At 43.0% G+C, this 18,186-nt stretch overlaps 2 protein-coding genes across 2 annotated transcripts in view; one reads left to right on the plus strand and one right to left on the minus strand.

The window, feature by feature from the left end:
- The window catches only part of ibtk (inhibitor of Bruton agammaglobulinemia tyrosine kinase), a 93,368-nt gene that overhangs the window by 13,505 nt on the left and 61,677 nt on the right, over window positions 1-18,186 (plus strand). Inside the window, exon 2 of the mRNA XM_061821266.1 lies at window positions 1,534-1,622. Coding sequence (XP_061677250.1) covers window positions 1,620-1,622 — 3 coding nt within the window. The 5' untranslated portion in view covers window positions 1,534-1,619. The remainder of the gene's footprint in view (window positions 1-1,533; window positions 1,623-18,186) is intronic.
- On the minus strand, window positions 13,283-16,907 carry tpbgb (trophoblast glycoprotein b). Its single transcript, XM_061821269.1, has one exon. The coding sequence runs from the start codon at window positions 14,673-14,675 to the stop codon at window positions 13,536-13,538; it is 1,140 nt and encodes a 379-aa protein (XP_061677253.1). The 5' UTR covers window positions 14,676-16,907; the 3' UTR covers window positions 13,283-13,535.

An 18,186-nucleotide genomic window follows, 5' to 3' on the forward strand; every position in this document is an offset into this window, starting at 1 on the left:
GTGAGGAACCAAACGGCGAGGCAGGAACCAGAACGAGGCAGGCAACTGCTCTGGATGAGAATCTCCCACGCCGTCGTTGCAAGACGACCAGGGATTGGTCGCCAACGAAGCCAGGTCATGAAGCGGCTGGGAGCCATCTGGAGCAAATAGGATGATGGAGAGAAGGACCAGAGCAATGACCACCACCCTCCTGTAGTCTCTCCAGCTCCAGGGTGGCTCCACAGAACTCCCCAGCTCCTCCTGGACAGGAACGTGAGAAGGCGGCGCCAGTACCGCCCCCTCCTGGACAGCAACGTGAGAAGGCGGCGCCAGTACCGCCCCCTCCTGGACAGCAACGTGAGAAGGCGGCGCCAGTACCGCCCCCTCCTGGACAGCAACGTGAGAAGGCGGCGCCAATACCGCCCCCTCCTGGACCGCAACGTGAGAAGGCGGCGCCAGTACCGCCCCCTCCTGGACCGCAACGTGAGAAGGCGGCGCCAGTACCGCCCCCTCCTGGACCGCAACTTGAGAAGGCGGCACCAATACCGCCCCCTCCTGGACAGCAACTTGAGAAGGCGGCGCCAGTACCGCCCCCTCCTGGACAGCAACTTGAGAAGGCGGCGCCAGTACCGCCCCCTCCTGGACAGCAACTTGAGAAGGCGGCACCAGTACCGCCCCCTCCTGGACAGCAACGTGAGAAGGCGGCGCCAGAACCGCCCCCTCCTGGGCAGCAACTTGAGAAGGCGGCGCCAGTACCGCCCCCTCCTGGACAGCAACTTGAGAAGGCGGCGCCAGTACCGCCCCCTCCTGGACAGCAACTTGAGAAGGCGGCGCCAGTACCGCCCCCTCCTGGACAGGAACGTGAGAAGGCCAGGCCTAGCCAGTCTCCAGACCTAAACCCAACAGAAAATGTTTGGAGGGAGGTGAAACTCCGTGTTTCTCAGCAACAGCCCAGAGACCTGTCTGATCTAGAGAAGATCTGTGTGGAGGAGTGGTCCAAAATTCTTCCTGCAGTGTGTGCAAACCTGGTGAACAACTACAGGAAACGTCTAACCTCTGTAATTGCAAACAAAAGCTACTGTACCAAATATTAACATTGGTTTTCTCAGGTGTTCAAATACTTATTTGCAGCTGTATCACACAAATAAATCATTAAAAATCATACATTGTGAGTTCTGGTTTTTTCTTTTTAGATTATCTCTCTCACAGTGGACATGCACTTACGTTGAAAATTTCAGACCCCTCCATGATTTTCAAGTGGAAGAACTTACAATATAGCAGGGTGTTCAAATATTTATTTTCTTCACTGTACGTATAGGTAAACAGCTCAAGTACAGTATGAATGACACAATACAAGTACTATGCAGTACTATTATTCATTTGCCTTGCAAATCAAATTTGGGTTATTTTGCAAAGCAATTCCATTTGTATAATATAGGGTAGAACTCAGAACGCTTTCACTTTTCTCCGCTAGTAGTGTGAAAATATGCAGAATTTGTGCTAAAACAATACAAGAGCAGGTAATCAAATCTGTCTGTATTCTACTGCGTGCAGATAAGAAGACAACATGGTGACATGATCGATTCTTATTCCATCTGGGAGTGCTGCAAAAGGAGGAGCTGCACACCGTGAACAGATTAATGGTGGGAAGAGAACTGTCATACTTGCTTTGGACCTTGTTAGACAGTTTCTTCAAGGCCTGCTGAGCATTATAATTAAAAAAAAAAAAAAAAGTTTCAAATGGGGGTGTTTTACCATATAACCTTGTAGAAGTCTCGCAGGGTGGTAGAGTCAAGCTCCTTCAAACTGTCTCTGATCCCGCTGGTGTGCCACTGAGGTTGTTAATCACTGTGACAACTTGCACTCCTCTAAAATGTTTTACCAAGCATTTTATAGTATTGCCTGAGGACCGTGTGGCATCATGTGCTCTACATTAAGTTTGTGAAAGTCAGTGGAACCATTAACCATAATTAAGTACTGTACAGTGCTTTGAACAGATGCACATTTTCCACCTTTTCAGGACACAGTATATGTGGCCTCATTTGGTGTGAAGTGTTTAGAGAGGCGCAATTCTGGATTACAGTGTACAGTACACCGAAAATAATGCTTTTTTTTTATTTGGATGGTAAGTTAGTTTAAAAAAATAAACCTAGAAGTTAGTTTGTTGGGATGTTGAACTGCACTGCATCATATAAAGTTTCCAATATTTTGCTTATCTTTATAAAGTCACATCATAAGGGCAAAATGATCTCTCCAGTATATGCCTGCCAACTACACAGAATAATCATCATATTAAGTTTGCTTATTGTTGTATAGGCAGGGTATTTCTTTGGAATTCATTCAATAGTGCAGGAAAGTTAATTAAAATTTGGGTGTGATAATTCATGATGTTCAACTAGAGATTAATGTTTCTTAGCCAAAACTGTTTCCGTTCCCTTTTCTGAACTGCTTGTCCTCAATAGTGTCCCGGGGGTGGTGGAGCCTATACCAGCACTTTTCAAGCGAGAAGCAGGGCAGCCCGTGAACTGGTCGCCAGCAAATCACAGGGCACACCCAGGTTTCAACAAACAACCATTTGCATTCACACCTACAGTCAATTTTGAGTTTTCAATGAACCTGCAATAAATGTTTTTGAGGTGTGGGAGGAAAGCGGAGTACCATGAGAAAATCCACATGGGCCCGGTGAGAACATGCAAACCCCATACAGGTGAGGCTGGATTTGAACTCAGGTCCTCAGAGTTGTGAGGCAAATTTATTGTCCAGCCATCCACTAATCCACCTCAACTGGTGTCCATTGTGCCGCTGTACTGATTATACCATTCATCCATTCATTTTCTGAGCTGCTTATCTTACACCTAAGGGAAATTTATTTGGGATGTGGGAGGAAATCAGAGTGCCCAGAAAAAAAACACACACACAGGCACAGGGAGAACATGCAAACTCCACATAGACAGATTTGAACCCAGGTGGTCAGAAGTTTGAGGCAGATGCTGTAACCAGTCGCCGCTGTGCCCCGTTTGTAAGTAAGTTTCTTTCGGCTTGTCCCTTTCGGGGTCGCCACAGCGTGTCATCTTAGATGAACGCACATATATGTTTGGCACAATTTTTACACCGGATACACTTATATTTATTTATGAAATGTCTGCTGGATTTAATGAAATTGCCTGCTTCACAAGTTAAAACAAGTAGTTAATCAGAAACCTACGAACTAACACACGTAAAACTCCAAACTAATATGAAGTTGTTGACATCAGTTGGCCAATGTAGCAATGGCAGGGAATGGGAAAAAATCCACATCTTTACATCTCCTATAATATTGGCTCTCTGTAGAAAATATACTTTAATATACTAAGATGAAAAATACTTTCAGCTCAGTGGTCCTGTTCAAACCACTGCTGGTTTTGAAAAATTGTTCACATAGCCACTCCTCGCACACAGGCAGGTTTAAATATCTTTCATAATTAGAACATAGATGTAACAAATTCTCATAATTATTGTCTGCAAACCAAATGCAGCTCCAGATTTTTTTTAAATAATGTAATGGGAATTATGTTTATTCTCACTTGATATAACTGGGCTATATATATATATATTGCAGCCCTATGGGGGCACAAACCAGTGCAATCTGTCGGCTGGTCCCAAGCCCGGATAAATGTAGAGGGTTGCGTCAGGAAGGGCATCTGGCGTAAAAACTGTGCCAAACAAATATAAGCTTTCATCTAAAGAATCTCATACTGGATCGGTCGTGGCCCAGGTTAACAACGCCCGCCCCCGGTACTGCTAACCTGCAAGGGCGTGGGTGGAAATTCAGCTACTGTGTGTCGAAGACAAAGAAGAGGAGGAAACCGGATCCGTCGTCAGTAGAAAAAGAGGAATGCACAGAGCCTACAACTGAGTGTAGGGACTTTGAATGTTGGGACTATGACAGGAAAAGCTCAGGAGTTGGTTGACATGATGATTAGGAGAAAGGTTGATAAACTGTGCATCCAAGAGAGCAGGTGGAAAGGTAGTAAGGCTAGACGTTTAGGAGCAGGGTTTAAATTATTCTACCACAGAGGAGATGGGAAGAGAAACAAAGTGGGGGTTATTTTAAAGGAAGGGCTGGCGAAGAATGTCTTTCAGGTAAAAAAAGAGTATCAGATCGAGTGATGAGACTAAAATTTGAAATTGAGGGTGTTATGTATAATGTGGTGAGTGGCTATGCCCCAAAGGTAGGATGTGACCTAGAGTTGAAAGAGAAATTCTGGAAGGAACTAGATGAAGTAGTTCTGAGCATCCCAGACAGCGAGAGAGTTGTGATTGGTGCAGATTGTAATGGACATATTGGTAAAGGAAACAGGGGCGATGAAGAAATGATGGGTAAGTACGGCATCCAGGAAAGGAACTTTGAGGGACAGATGGTGGTGGACTTTGCAAAAAGGAAGGAGATGGCTGTAGTGAACACTTATTTCCAGAAGAGGGAGGAACATATAGTAACCTACAAGAGCGGAGGTAGAAGCATGCAGGTAGATTATTATTTTGTGCAGACGATGTAAGGAGATGACTGACTGTAAAGTAGTGGTAGGGGAGAGTGTAGCTCGACAGCATAGGATAGTGGTGTGTAGGATGACTTTGCTGGTGGGTAGGAAGATTAAGAAGACAAAGGTAGAGCAGAGAACCATGTGGTGGAAGTTGAGAAAGGAAGAATGTTCTGCGGCCTTTCAGAATGAGGTGAGACAGGCTCTCGATGGACAGCAGAAGCTCCCAGAAGACTAGACTACGACAGCCAAGGTAATTAGAGAGACAGGCAGGAGAGTACTTGGTGTGTCTTCTGGTAGGAAAGGGGAGAAGGAGACTTGGTGGTGGAATCCCAAAATACAGGGAGTCATACAAGGAAAGAGATTAGCGAAGAAGAAGTGGGAGAGTGAGAGGACTGAGGAGAGGCGAAAGGAATACATCGAGATGCGACGTAGGGCAAAGGTAGAGGTGGCAAAGGCAAAGCAAGAGGCATATGAAGACATGTACACAAGGTTGGACACGAAAGAAGGAGAAGAAGGATCTCTACAGGTTGGCCAGACAGAGGGATAGAGATGGGAAGGATGTGCAGCAGGTAAGGGTGGTTAAGGATAGAGATGGAAATGTGTTGACTGGTGCCAGTAGTGTGCTAAATAGCTAAATAGTTTGAGAAGTTGATGAAAGAAGAAAATGAGAAGGAAGAGTTGAAGAGGCAAGTGTGATGGACCAGGAAGTGGCAATGATTAGTAAAGGGGAAGTCAGAAAGGCACAACAAAGAATGAAAAATGGAAAGGCAGGTGGTCCTGATGACATACCGGTGGAGGTATGGAAGCAATTTGGAGAGATGGCTGTGGAGTTTTTGACCAACTTATTCAACAGAATACTAGCGGGCGAAAAGATGCCTGAAGAATGGAGGAAAGGTGTTCTAGTTCCCATTTTTAAGAACAAAGGCGACATTCAGAGCTGTGGGAATTATAGAGGAATAAAGTTGATGAGCCACACAATGAAGTTATGGGAAAGAGTAGTGGAGGCTAGGCTCAGGACAGAAGTAAGTATCTGCGAGCAACAGTATGGTTTCATGCCTAGAAAGAGTATCACATATGCATTATTTGCCTTGAGGATGCTAGTGGAAAAGTACAGCGATGGTCGGAAGGAGTTTCATTGTGTCTTTGTGGATCTAGAGAAAGCCTATGACAGAGTATCAAGAGAGGAACTGTGGTACTGCATGCGTAAGTCTGGTGTGGCAAAGAAGTATGTTAAAATAGTAGAGGACTGTATAATGGCAGCAGAACAATGGTGAGGTGTGCCTTAGGTGTGACAAAAGAATTTAAGGTGGAGGTGGGACTGCATCAGAGATCAGCTCTGAGCCCCTTCAAGTTTGCAGTGGTAATGGATAGGCTGACAGATGAGGTTAGACTGCAATCCCCTTGGACCATGATGTTCGGAGATGATATTGTGATATGCAGTGAAAGCAGGGAGCATGCAGAAGAACAATTAGAAAGATGGAGACATGCACTGGAAAGGAGAGGAATGAAGATTAGCCGAAGTAAAACAGAATATATGTGCGTGAATGAGAAAGGTGGAGGGGGAAGAGTGAAGCTACAGGGAGAAGAGATAGCGAGGGTGGAGGACTTCATATATTTAGGGTCAACAATCCAGAGCAATGGTGAGTGTGGTAAGGAAGTGAAGAAACGGGTTCAAGCAGGTTGGAACAGCTGGCGGAGGGTGTCTGGTGTGTTATGTGACAGAAAAGTCTCTGCTAAGATAAAGTTTCCAAAACATTGGTGAGGCTGGCCATGATGTATGGATTAGAGACGGTGGCACTGAAGAAACAACAGGAAGCAGAACTGGAGGTAGCATAAATGAAGTTGCTGAGGTTCTCGCTCGGAGTGAGCAGGTTGGATAGGATTAGAAATGAGCTCATTAGAGGGACAGCCAAAGTTGGATGTTTTGGAGACAAGATTCGAGAGAGCAGACTTCGATGGTTTGGACATGTTCAGAGGCGAGAGAGTGAGTATATTGGTGGAAGGGTGATGAGGATGGAGCTGCCAGGGAAAAGAGCTAGAGGAAGACCAAAGAAAAGGTTTTTGGATGTGGTGAGGGAAGACATGAGGGCAGTTGGGGTTAGAGAGGAAGATGCAGGAGATGAAACAAGATGAAACAAGATGGAACATTTAATCATTCCTTACACAAGAATGTACCTTTTGAGATAGAAGTAAAATGTTAAACAGGTTATTTTCCTCAATACTGTGTTGATAATGGTTTTATATAAACGTTTTACACGGTATACATCAGAGGTCACCAAAATATTGACTGGGGGCACCTTCGAAGACTACATCAGTAGTTGGCAGTTTATTCTGCTCACTGGAGATGGGACATTGTGATTTCCTAACAATGTTGTAGAAGTGATTAAAAAAAAAATTAAAATTTTTAAATCCAGAGATTTTTAAAAATTACATGTTTCCATCCAGCCATTTTCAACACCGCTTATCATGGTTCATGTCACAGAGGGCTGGAGCCTATTCCAGCTGACTTGGGGGGGAAAGGCAGCCTACACCCTGAACTGGTCGCCATCGCAGGGAACAATTATTTGTCTACTTTGTGACTACAGTACTAATACTTATGCATCTACCTTCTGTCATTTATGTTCATTGTGTTGACATAATTATTAAAAATAACATACAGATAAAGGTGATTTGAACATTTGTATTTTTTCAGAGGTGGCACGGTGGATCAGCTGTAAAGTGTTGGCTTCATAGTTCTGAGGTCCAGGGTTCGATCCTGGCCCCGCCTGTATGGGGTTTTCATGTTCTCCCCATGCCTGCGTGGGTTTTCTATGGGCACTCCGGTTTCCTCCCGCATCCCAAAAACCTGCAACATTAATTGGACACCCTAAATTGCCCCTAGGTGTGATTATGAGTGTGACTGTTGTCTGTATGAGCCCTGCAATTGGCTGGCAACCAGTTCAGGGTATACCCTGCCTCCTGCCCGTTCACAGCTGGGATATGCTCCAGATCTCTCGCGTCCCTCGTGAGGATAAGCGGTTAAGAAAATGGATGGATGGATATTATTTCAAAATTGTGCATCAAACTGGTAGCTCTTCATAATGTTGTCTTTGCCAGTTGTCCTATTTCTTTAATGCCAACAGAACCATGCCATCTTTTATCTATCCATTTTCCATTCCGCTTATCCTCACTAGGATCGCAGCCGTGCTGGAGCCTATCCCATCCGTCCCAGAACTGGACTGAGCTTAAATATCATACTAATCAATTATGAAACTTATTAAATCAGGGGAGAAAGAAAACTTTTTGGTGTGTGGAACCAAACTGGCCGCCAATCTTCTCAGCGGGCATGTCAAGATATTAGTTCATTAAAGAGATAAATATGGACAAAACCACTGGATAGCATCCAGTGAACATGTCAACCAAATTAATCAGTCTTTAGCGATTTTAAAATGCCTCAAGCTACGTTAAAAATAAACTTGTTTCCTCGTTTACTGCAGATGCACAGAATCTGCATCAGAGACTGCCACATTCATCTGATCTACTAGTGAGCTCTGGGAAATTAACAGGAAAATTGTCCATGTGTGTCTAACAGATTGTTGGCTGTGATGCTTCATGGTAATACTTCAACATTAATGCAGGGTGAAAAATGAATTTTTTTATTTAAATTCTTGAATCATATGACCGTCACTCAGGAACTGAAAAGAAGCAAAGTCGCAATACAGTTTTACAGTACATTTAGCCACCCAAGGGCATAAAAAATCAACTGTAAAAATAATTACTGAGTATGGCAAAAATATTGGTAGTTACCTAGTTACACCTATTCTTTAGACAAGGAGCAATCAGTTGTTTTTATGTCAGTATTTTTATGTTTATTAAAAGGAATCTGGAAAACATAAAATGCATCGTGAAATTCTTTGTTGTTTTTATCTTAGTTTCCAATTGTAAAGGTCACCCATGAAAGGTTAGTATATTATTAACATTTTAGATCCTCAGCTATATGCAACATTTGGTAAGCTTGGTAAACTAGCTTCCTTCTTCATTCCTGAAGCGCTTCCCCTCATATTGCCTCTGTGTTGTTTGATGCTTTAAGTATGTGCTACCGTATCTCATTGAGCCTGACTCACAATGCTATGTTTCTTGCTGTGTTGCTTTTCCTCGAGTCCGTCCCTCAGGCACACGTGTCGAATGGTGCATGGCTGAGCTAGCCTCAGAGAGGCTATGACACTGTCAGCTCAGATCCGTCTTCATTATGTCGAGTACGGCTCAATGGGAGACTTGCTTCCCAAGCATCTAATGTACAGCATCATAAATCCACATTAGTGAAAACGAGGCATCTTGCGAAGAGGTGGGACGCTGAGGCGGTGATGATGGGTTGCAGAGGCCAGCAATGCCCCACAAAATCCAGAAACAAGTATTTGCCATCAGAGCCATTAATGGCATATCAGGGCGATTCAGGCAACTGGCTTTGGAAATCTTTGCATGGTAATTCCAGTCTTTTATTTGTGTCTTATGGCAGCCTTGGATCGCCTTTTTCAGACGGAAAGGTCACTCTCCGAGGCAACTTGCCAGGTGTTTGCAGAGCAGCAGACCAGTGCTGTGTAGTGAATGTAATTATGGCTCCCTGACAATCTGATAACCTGCCAGTCTGTCTCTCGACACAAGGAAAGTGCACTGGCATATTAAATGTGGTGAAACAAACATGGCAGTGTTAGGGGTTAAGGGGCTTTTATGGGTATCTGGTCATTATGGTTTTGAATGTCATGTGGACCGCCTATTTATTCTGGACACTAAAGTCCGTTTCATTCCAAGCAGTTTTATGTGGTATGAAATTCTATACTGTCCTTCAAAGACATGGATAGGTTTCTTGTTAACTGTGGGTCCACATTCTTCACAGTATGCCTTATAGCTTCTTTCTGTTTTGTGTGATGGAGTGGCACACCAGATCTTGTTTTCCCTTTTTCAGTAATGTATTTTATACTGAATGCAAACCGGCAATTACAGTATATTGGATGAATGTGAATGAGTGAACTTGATTCATGCTGATTTTAAAAAAAATTGTCTGTATGTGTGGCTTTTTTCAGGGGCACAGTCTTATAGGTGTGACTTAAATAACCCCCCCACCCCCCACTTGCCTACAGGACATAAAAATCCTGGTGAACTCTGCCTAGTTACAAGTGGCAGGGTGAAAGAATCAGAGACATTCTGTGAATCTGTGATGTTGCGCCTCCTATAGAGCAAAAAAACATTTCCAATGTGAAGGTTCATCGTGCAGAACAAATCATTTGGTTCATGCCACTTATAACAGTGGTCGAAATGAAGAAATTGTAACAGAGTAAGAAAGTGATGTACTGTTATTTTATGAGGTAAGAAAACCCGTTTGTGAAAGGCATGCTTTTTATTATTCTCTTTTCCATTGTTACATGGAAGTGGGGATTCTATGGCAACTGACCAGCACACAGCATTGGGTGTTAAGCTCCAACCTTCAGAATCTGTATCGCTATGGTTGATAACCTAAAAGTGGGGTACCAAAAAGTGGTATGCTGTGTAATGGGGATCAATTCATTTGGTACATTGGTAAATTGCACTGGGTACTAAACTGAACCAAGTCGTACTGCTTGGCGAAAACAGTTTACACTTAAAGAAATATCTTTACAAGCAACTTCTCAGTTAGGCAGTTGTAATGGACTAAAATCTCAATTTCAACACATTTTAGCCTAAAATACTTGCATTATTAGCGAGCAGACCAAGTTAGTTAAATTTCTGGAGACGCTTTGACCGCTTTGGGCTGCTGCAATAGGTAAAGCCTATGTTTAGTGGCAATAACAGACCTCAGTTCTCTTGTCTGCAAATGTGCTCAAGGCAGCAGCCCTGACAGCAAGAAGTCCAGGGACATGCCTAAAACAACATAAGTCAATGGCAGACTATTTAGATGTTGCTAGTGTTTGGAGACCACTGTTAACAAGCACAAAAGGACTGCCGAAGGTGTCAACGGGGATTATAGAACAGAAAGTGCTCATTTATTTCATTCTTCCACTTCCCAAGACCATTCAATCTTTGTTTCCACTGTGATTACAAAGCACTTCCAAACATCGCTTGAGGGGGGCCTTGGCAAAAATCTCCTTTTAATGTGAATGTGTGGATGTGTGCGTGCGGACTCCTGACTGTTGGTCTCTGTGGAAACATTGTAATCACCTGTATGTATGTGCCCCCTGGGACACAGTGCTAGGGAGGCTTCACTGTGGGGAATTAAGTATAATGGGAGGCCATCCATTTTCAAAATAAACCAGCAGAGATTGCAAGACCACAATGAGAAAACAAGGGCTTGTGAATTACTGGGTTTAACTTTGGGAAGAATGAAATGAACCTTTAAAGTCACATCTGTTCAGCCAGTCAGTGTGCCAGAGAGTATGGATGGGACCACCTTCACGTTGGTGAGAATCTTTCCACAAATGCAGTCTCTTTATTGTTTTTGCACAAACCCTCCCAAGATGTTATAAGAGGGGAAGAGTTCAACTTTAAATTCACTAACAAATGAACAGAACTGGTGAGCTGCAGCAATGACGTGGGACAAACGGACAAAGTGTGTGAGGGGAATCTTTACATGAGCCAAAATCTTGTCCTGCAAATGGCACATTTGTTACATTCTACACAAGACTGGTTGTTAGATGTAGGAAAAAAATAATTATCTGTGGGTAGGCAACGCTTCAGCAGGCCAAGAAAAAAAAAATTCAATCATTTTGACGGCTATGGGGGAAAGAACGAGGCTTCAAAAGGGAATGCCTCATTAGAATTATCTATTCAAATCATACCTGGCAGTAGTAAACATATCAAGTGATGTAACAAACAGTGGTGGAAAAAACATTTAGTTAGTGTTACTTTCTTTAAAACAGCACAAAGCTGCTTGAGCTCATTTCCATAATACCTCTCTGTGCCCCATTAGAATCTTGGGAGAAGTTTCCCTTCATTTGCATGTGCCATGAAATAGTTTAGATCTTTTCTGGTATTTGCAGTTAGGGCGACCACTGTAGTATAATGAAATTCATACAACTCAATGTGAGACTGTTGGTAAAAGCCTCTGCGTTTGAAACCTATCCACTGGCTGCAGCTCATTTTTTTGGCAGTTATTGTTTTTTTGGGGGGTGGGGGGGATTCACAGCCAAGCCTTGGATTTTTATCAGATTCACAGCAGGAAGCAACTTGGACAGGAGAAAACAGTCGTCATACTCTTCTTCTGTCACCCCACAAATAGCTCAATTTGGACGCTGTGTCCTCTATTTCCCTTTGTTTAACCTTCTTATCCTTCCCTTCCTGAACATACTGTATCCATCCATCCATCCATCCATCCACCCATCCATCCATTTTCTGAGCCGCTTATCCTAATGGTCACGGGATGCTGGAGCAAATCCCGGCTGTCATTGGACAGGAGGCAGGGTACCCCCTGAACTGATTGCCAGGCAATCGCAGACTTCTGAGACAGACATCAGTCGCACTCACAATCACACCTTGGGGCAGTTTAGAGTCTCCAATGAATGCATGTTTTTGGGATGTGGGAGGAAACTGGGGTGCCCGGAGAAAAGCCACGCATGCATGGGGTGAACATGCAAACTCCACACAGGTAGTGCCGGGATTTGAACCCTGGTCCTTAGAACTGTGCGTCCAACCCTCTGCAGCTTTGTCACCGTGCTGCCTCATGCTGTATGTGAACTAATTCACAAACTCAATCTGTTTAAAATTTACAGTTTGTTTGCTGTACAATGTACATCTGAAATATGGAAGCTGTGGAACCTTTTTACATGACTTATGAAAATAAATCAAATTTAGCAGTGATTGTAGGATTTGAACTCTAAGGTACTCTGCAAGAAAATTAACTAAACAACAATACTTATATATTTAATGCACCAACTGTGGAAAGTTTTTGAAGAAGATCAGTTGTGGAATATCTTCCACCATCATTGAATCAAGCTAATTCATTCCACTATTATAATCTAAAAGAATCATTCTGAATGTTTCATCAGTCTTCACTGTAATAATCCTGTTTTAACTTGGATCCTTTATACAGTAAATTATGAGTCAAAAACTCACAAGGTGGTTAACATTTCACAGATTCATTCACCATTGGTTCTTCTAACCTGATTTATGTGAAAGGCAGAATATAAAGGCTTTTCATGAGGTCACTAACGCTTAAGTAGTTTACAAAAATCCTCTTGATCGTTAAAGGCCACTGGACTTCTCAATTGAGGCAAATTCTAAGAGGGAAAATATTTTGCAGGACTGTCCTTGTGAGCTCAACAAATATACACAGTGTAAGATGTCTTTCAAATCTTCAGTTGGCACCACACACTTGTTTTGTAAAAATAGCCGTTTTAATTAAAAAAAAAAAATCCCTTAAAATTAATACCATGGGTGCTTGGCATTTTTAGTAGTGTAAAATGAAATTCAGGCATTATTGATGCACGTCTGCTGCATAGGTGTACAGCTACAAACTCCTGTATCTACCAATTTTTACTCCTATGATTAAAAGGCCCTCAGTCAGTGTGGATACAAGCAATTTAGAGGCATTTTATTTAGCTGAACAGCTTCACAAGGAAAAATCACATCCATCTAATAAATAAAAAAATATAATGTGCACAATAATCATACAAAGTAGTCCAACTATTTATCACAAATTCACATGTTAAAAAGAAAAACATATAAGCTTTATATCATTTGTCTTCGACAGTGATATAAGAAGAAATATGTGATGATCAGTACAATATGGATTCATCAATCATTTTGTTCATAAAGTTTATTTGTGTGTCATTCAGGTGGAGTAAACATGGAGCATGTCAATCTTTTCAGCCTGTCATCATGATTGATCACAAGTGAGGAAAAAAGGACACCAGGCTATATTAGAGGTGCCAGGTAGAGAACATGCAGCAGTATAGCTGAACAAGTTAGGCGCTAAAAGGGTTCATTAGGAGCCACAACAACGTAGGCGGGAAGACTCATGCAACTTTAAGTGCTATAAAGTCATCTTAATGTCTCACTGGGGGTTCCAGATAACAGCTCAATCTTTGCTCAGACATCTGAATTGATGCTTAGATTGGCTAAACGTGGGTCAGAGTTTATTTCATACCTGTAATGATATCCCTCCATGTGGTCCCTACAAGCATCCCGGATGTTGTACATCCAGCGCTTGATGCCTTTGCGGTTCAGGTAGAGCACCAACAGGAATATGATGCCAATCAGTGCAAGCACCAAACCCAGGAAAACATACGAAGTCTCTAGTACGCCCTCCATGTTGCCCAAACACTTCAGCTGGAACTGCTCCACCTGCACTAGTGGCCGGCGCCTCAGACGCTCAGGGTCCGCACAGGTCAGATTCATCATGTCTGTGACACGGGTGGAGTTCTTCAGCCACACGAGCATGTCCACAATAAAACAGTCACAATGCCAGGGGTTCCCTTCTAAGCGAATATGAAGGTCTGGCTTCAGGCTGAACTCACTCAGGGTGGTGGAAGGAAGAGTCCTGAGACTGTTGTACCTCAGGTCAAGGTCTTGGAGTCGTGGCACCTTCAGTATCCCATCGGGGATGGAGACGATGGAGCTGTTCTGCAGGCTGAGGTTGACCAGATTGGATAAACCTCTGAAAACGTCATGTGGCAGAAGCACAAGGGGATTGTGGGACAGGTCCAAGACTGTCAGCTGGAAGAGCTTTCCATTCTCTAGGATGTTCAAGAGCTCATTCACAGAGGAATGATTGTGAAAAGACCTGCTTAGATTCAACACCTGCAATTTGTTCTCAGGTGGAAAAGCCTTTTCGCTGATTTTTTTGATTTTATTGCTGCTCAGATCCAGCCGCTCTAGGTTTGGCAAGTTTTTAAAGACCATTTCCTGCACAGCCTCCATCCCATTGTCACTGAGATCAAGCTCTGTTAATAATTCCAGGTGGCTTGGAAAAGAGTCCTCATTGATGCTGGAAATGTTGTTTCCTGTGATCAAAAGTAACTTAGAATTGGCAGGTATGAAAGGCGGAATTGCGTGCAAGTCCTGGTTTTGACATTTTACCGTTTGCAAGGTGCATGCGCATTTGTCTGGGCAGCCTTGACAGGACAGTATAACAGCAAGGAGCAAAAGTAAATACATCACACCCAACGACAATGGATTCCTCCGGATTTCTACCTCTTCAGACCAGCACGACGTGCTCAACAGGCGCATCTTGTTCTGTTGCGCAGACAGTGCGCAGTGGCAGTCCAGAGCAGTCCCCTGCGAGTGAAGTTTCCCCCCACCTTGATCCGTTCCAATTCGATCTCGAAAGCCATGAATCTACCCCCAAACCATCTTCATTAAGGTCTGCTTTTCCTCGAAGGGTGGGAGGGAGGAACGGGGGGTAGCGGCGATATACACAAACTTCTTCGCGACGTATACAGTATTCTCCAAACCCCAGCGTAAAGGCTGTTAAAAATAAGTATATAAATAGGTCAGGTATTCAAGAGTCAACCTCGGTTAAAAAAAAAAAATCCTTTTCCCAAGTACCAATACAGACAATGCACCTTGTCGTTAGGAAGTTCCGTGCTACTGTAAATGAGCGTGCCGCTCAGCAGCCTGATGGGAGACCGAGGAGGGAGAGTCTATACACAAACAGCCCAACCGCAACTGTGTGGACCACACCATTATGCGCCCTTGACAGGGGTGCATAATGGTGTGCTGAGGTACGGGAGCATTACAGGGGTTTTTCACAATTTCGCTCAATGGCTTCCTTATCATTTGTATTCGTGATGTCAATTTAAAATTATTTTTTAAAGACTGGTGTGTTCAGGTATTACAAATTTAGGAATAAGGTATTCCACGTGATGCATTTGAAAACAATGTTATAACATCAGGGACTAAACTGTCAACATCTGCTCTCGGCTGCAAACACGTTTAGTGGGTACAGAAAGTGTTCAGACCCCTTTAAATTTTTCACTCTTTTATATTGAAGCTATTTGCTAAAACCATTGAAGTTAATTGTTTTCCACATTATTGTACATATGGTAACCCATAATGTCTGGGGGTGGTGGGATGTTCTGATTTGCTAAAAAGGACAAACTGAAATATCTCAGTGCCAATGATGATGTAGTGACTTTGGTGTGGACAGCTAGCGATCGATGACCCCTCAGTGATAGTGTCGTTTTGTGCCCTGTAACTGACTGGTGCCCAGTTCATGGTCTACTCTGCTTTTTACCTGAAGTTAGCTGGGATCAGGATTGGGTCCAGCACTCCTGCGACCCTTGTGAGGATAAGCGCCTTGGAAAACGGGCATGGACATGAAATAATCACACATCCGTAAGTATTCAGACCTTTGACTAAATATAGAAACACCCTTTTGAGCTAAAACAGCCATGATTCTTTTTGAGAATGATGCAACAAGTTTTTCACGCCTGGATTTGGAGATCCTCTCCTGTTCCACCTTGCAGGTCCTCTCCGGTTCTGTCTGGGTGGATGGTTAACATTGGTGGAAAGACATTTTCAAGTCTGTCAAGAGATCCTCACTTGGGTTTATGTCAGGGCTCTTGCTCAGCCATTCAAGGAAGTCACAGTGTTGTTCCAAAGCCTCTCATTTGTTACTTTAGCTGTGTGGTTAGGGTCATTGTCTTGTTGGAAGGTGAACCTTCGGCCCAGTCCAAGGTCCCGAGAACTCTGGATAAGGACTTCATCCAGGATATTCTCAGTACTCTACTTGGTTTTAGTCATATTTCCTTTGATTGCAACCAGACACTCTGTCCCTGCGGCTGAAAAACACCCTCATCATGATTCTGCCACTAACATGTTTCACTTATTGGACTGCATTTGACAGTGATAAGAAGCGCCTGGTTTTCTTCAAACATACCCCTTAGAATTAAGACCAAAAAGTTCTATCACAATTTCATAAAACTTATTTCTCACCGTCTTTTTTTTTTTTTTTTTAAAGCAAACGACGTCATGTATCTTGCACAGAGGAGAGGCTTCCTTTGGGCCGCTCTAGCATAAAGCCCTTACTGGTGGAGAGGTGCAGTCATGGACTTTCTAGAACCTTCTCCCATCTCCCGACTGCATCTCTGGAGCTCAGCCAGAGCTTCTTTAGGTTCTTCTTTACCTCTCTCACCAAGGCTCTTCTCTGCTATGTACTCAGTTTGGCTAGACAGCCAGCTCTAGGTAGGGTTCTGGTCGTCCCAAATTTCTTCCATTTAAGGATTATGAAGGCCACTGTGCTCTTAGGAATGTTAAGTGCAGCAAAACTTTTTTTTTAAACTTGGACAGGTCTGTGCCTTGCAAGAATTCTGTCTGACCTCTTCAGGCAGTTCCTTTAACCTCATGTTGGGGCCCGTTTTTTCCCTGTGGGAATTAAGTCATTAAATTCTTCATCAGCGAATCTACTATTTTTCTGCCTTGTGCCATGTTAGGACAATCAAGCACATACTCCTGGTCCAATCAGTATCAGTAATATATTTTTATATATTTCTACATATGTTATATATATATATATATATATATATATATATATATATAATTTATTCATTTTCCATTAATTTTTTTTCACATTTTGTAAACTGCACGATTCGTCACTTTAAACTGCTCCCTTTACACAATTGACATTTTTAACATACCTACATGTATAGATTTTGCATCTTGCACGTCTTATATGGAATAGTTCCTATAAACAGATATGTGTCTTGTTCTTGTTGCTATGTTGTTCCCTGTTCTTTGTGCTGCATGTCGTACCGGGGCAGCACCGACTGCCGGAGAAAAATTCCTTGTGTTTTTACACACTTGGCCCTTAAAGCTGATTCTGATTCTGATGATTCTCATTTGCTCTGCTATGCACTGTGAGTTGTAAGGGCTTATACAGACGTGTGTAGCTTGATCAAGTCCAATGAGTATAATCAAACAAAGCTGGACTCCAATTAAGGTGTAGAGCAATCTCAAGAACGATCAGAAGAAATGAAAAGCACCTGAGTTAAATATGAGCGCCACAGCAAAACGCTGGAATACTTCCATCCATCCATTTTCTTAGCTGCTTATCCTCACAAGAGTCTCAAGAGTGCTGGAGCCTATCCCAGCTGTCAACGGGCAAGAGATAGGGTACACCCTGAACTGGTTCCCAGCCAATTGTGGGGCAGATTGAGACAAACAGCCACACTCACAATCACACCTAGGGGCAATTTAGAGTGTCCAATTAATATTGCATGTTTTTGGGATGTGGGAGGAAACCGGAGTGCCCGGAGAAAACCCACGCAGGCACGGGGACAACATGCAAACTCCACACAGGCGGATCTGGGATTGAATGCGGGACCTGAGAACTGTGATGCCAACGCATTCCAGTTGATCCACTGCGGCGCCCGGCCTGAATACTTATGGGTGTGATATTTCAGTTTTTTTTTTAAAGATAAATCAGCAAACATTTCAACAATTAAAATTTTTTCACATCAATTTGTGTCCTGTCTGTACATTTAATGTGGAGAAAAAAAGAACATAAGGGATTTTAAGAAGTGGCTGCAGTATACAAAGTGTGAAAAATTTAAGGGGTCTGAAAACAATCCGTACCCACCATTAATTTGAGTTCTCGGTATTGGGAATTACGATAATATTTAACTTTGACTTTTTTTTGAAAGACATTTGAAGATTTATACGTAGATAACATTTTTCATTCTGACTGTGTAACCCACAGCTCACTAATGTTGTCCCATGATGAAATTGTGCACATACAATG

Source organism: Syngnathoides biaculeatus, chromosome 5 (assembly GCF_019802595.1).
Source record: "Syngnathoides biaculeatus isolate LvHL_M chromosome 5, ASM1980259v1, whole genome shotgun sequence".
NCBI classification, from domain to species: domain Eukaryota; kingdom Metazoa; phylum Chordata; class Actinopteri; order Syngnathiformes; family Syngnathidae; genus Syngnathoides; species Syngnathoides biaculeatus.

What these genes read in the sequence shown, in the direction of transcription:
- tpbgb (XM_061821269.1), bottom strand. Translation starts at nt 14,675, where the DNA reads ATGCGCCTGTTGAGCACGTCGTGCTGGTCTGAAGAGGTAGAAATCCGG.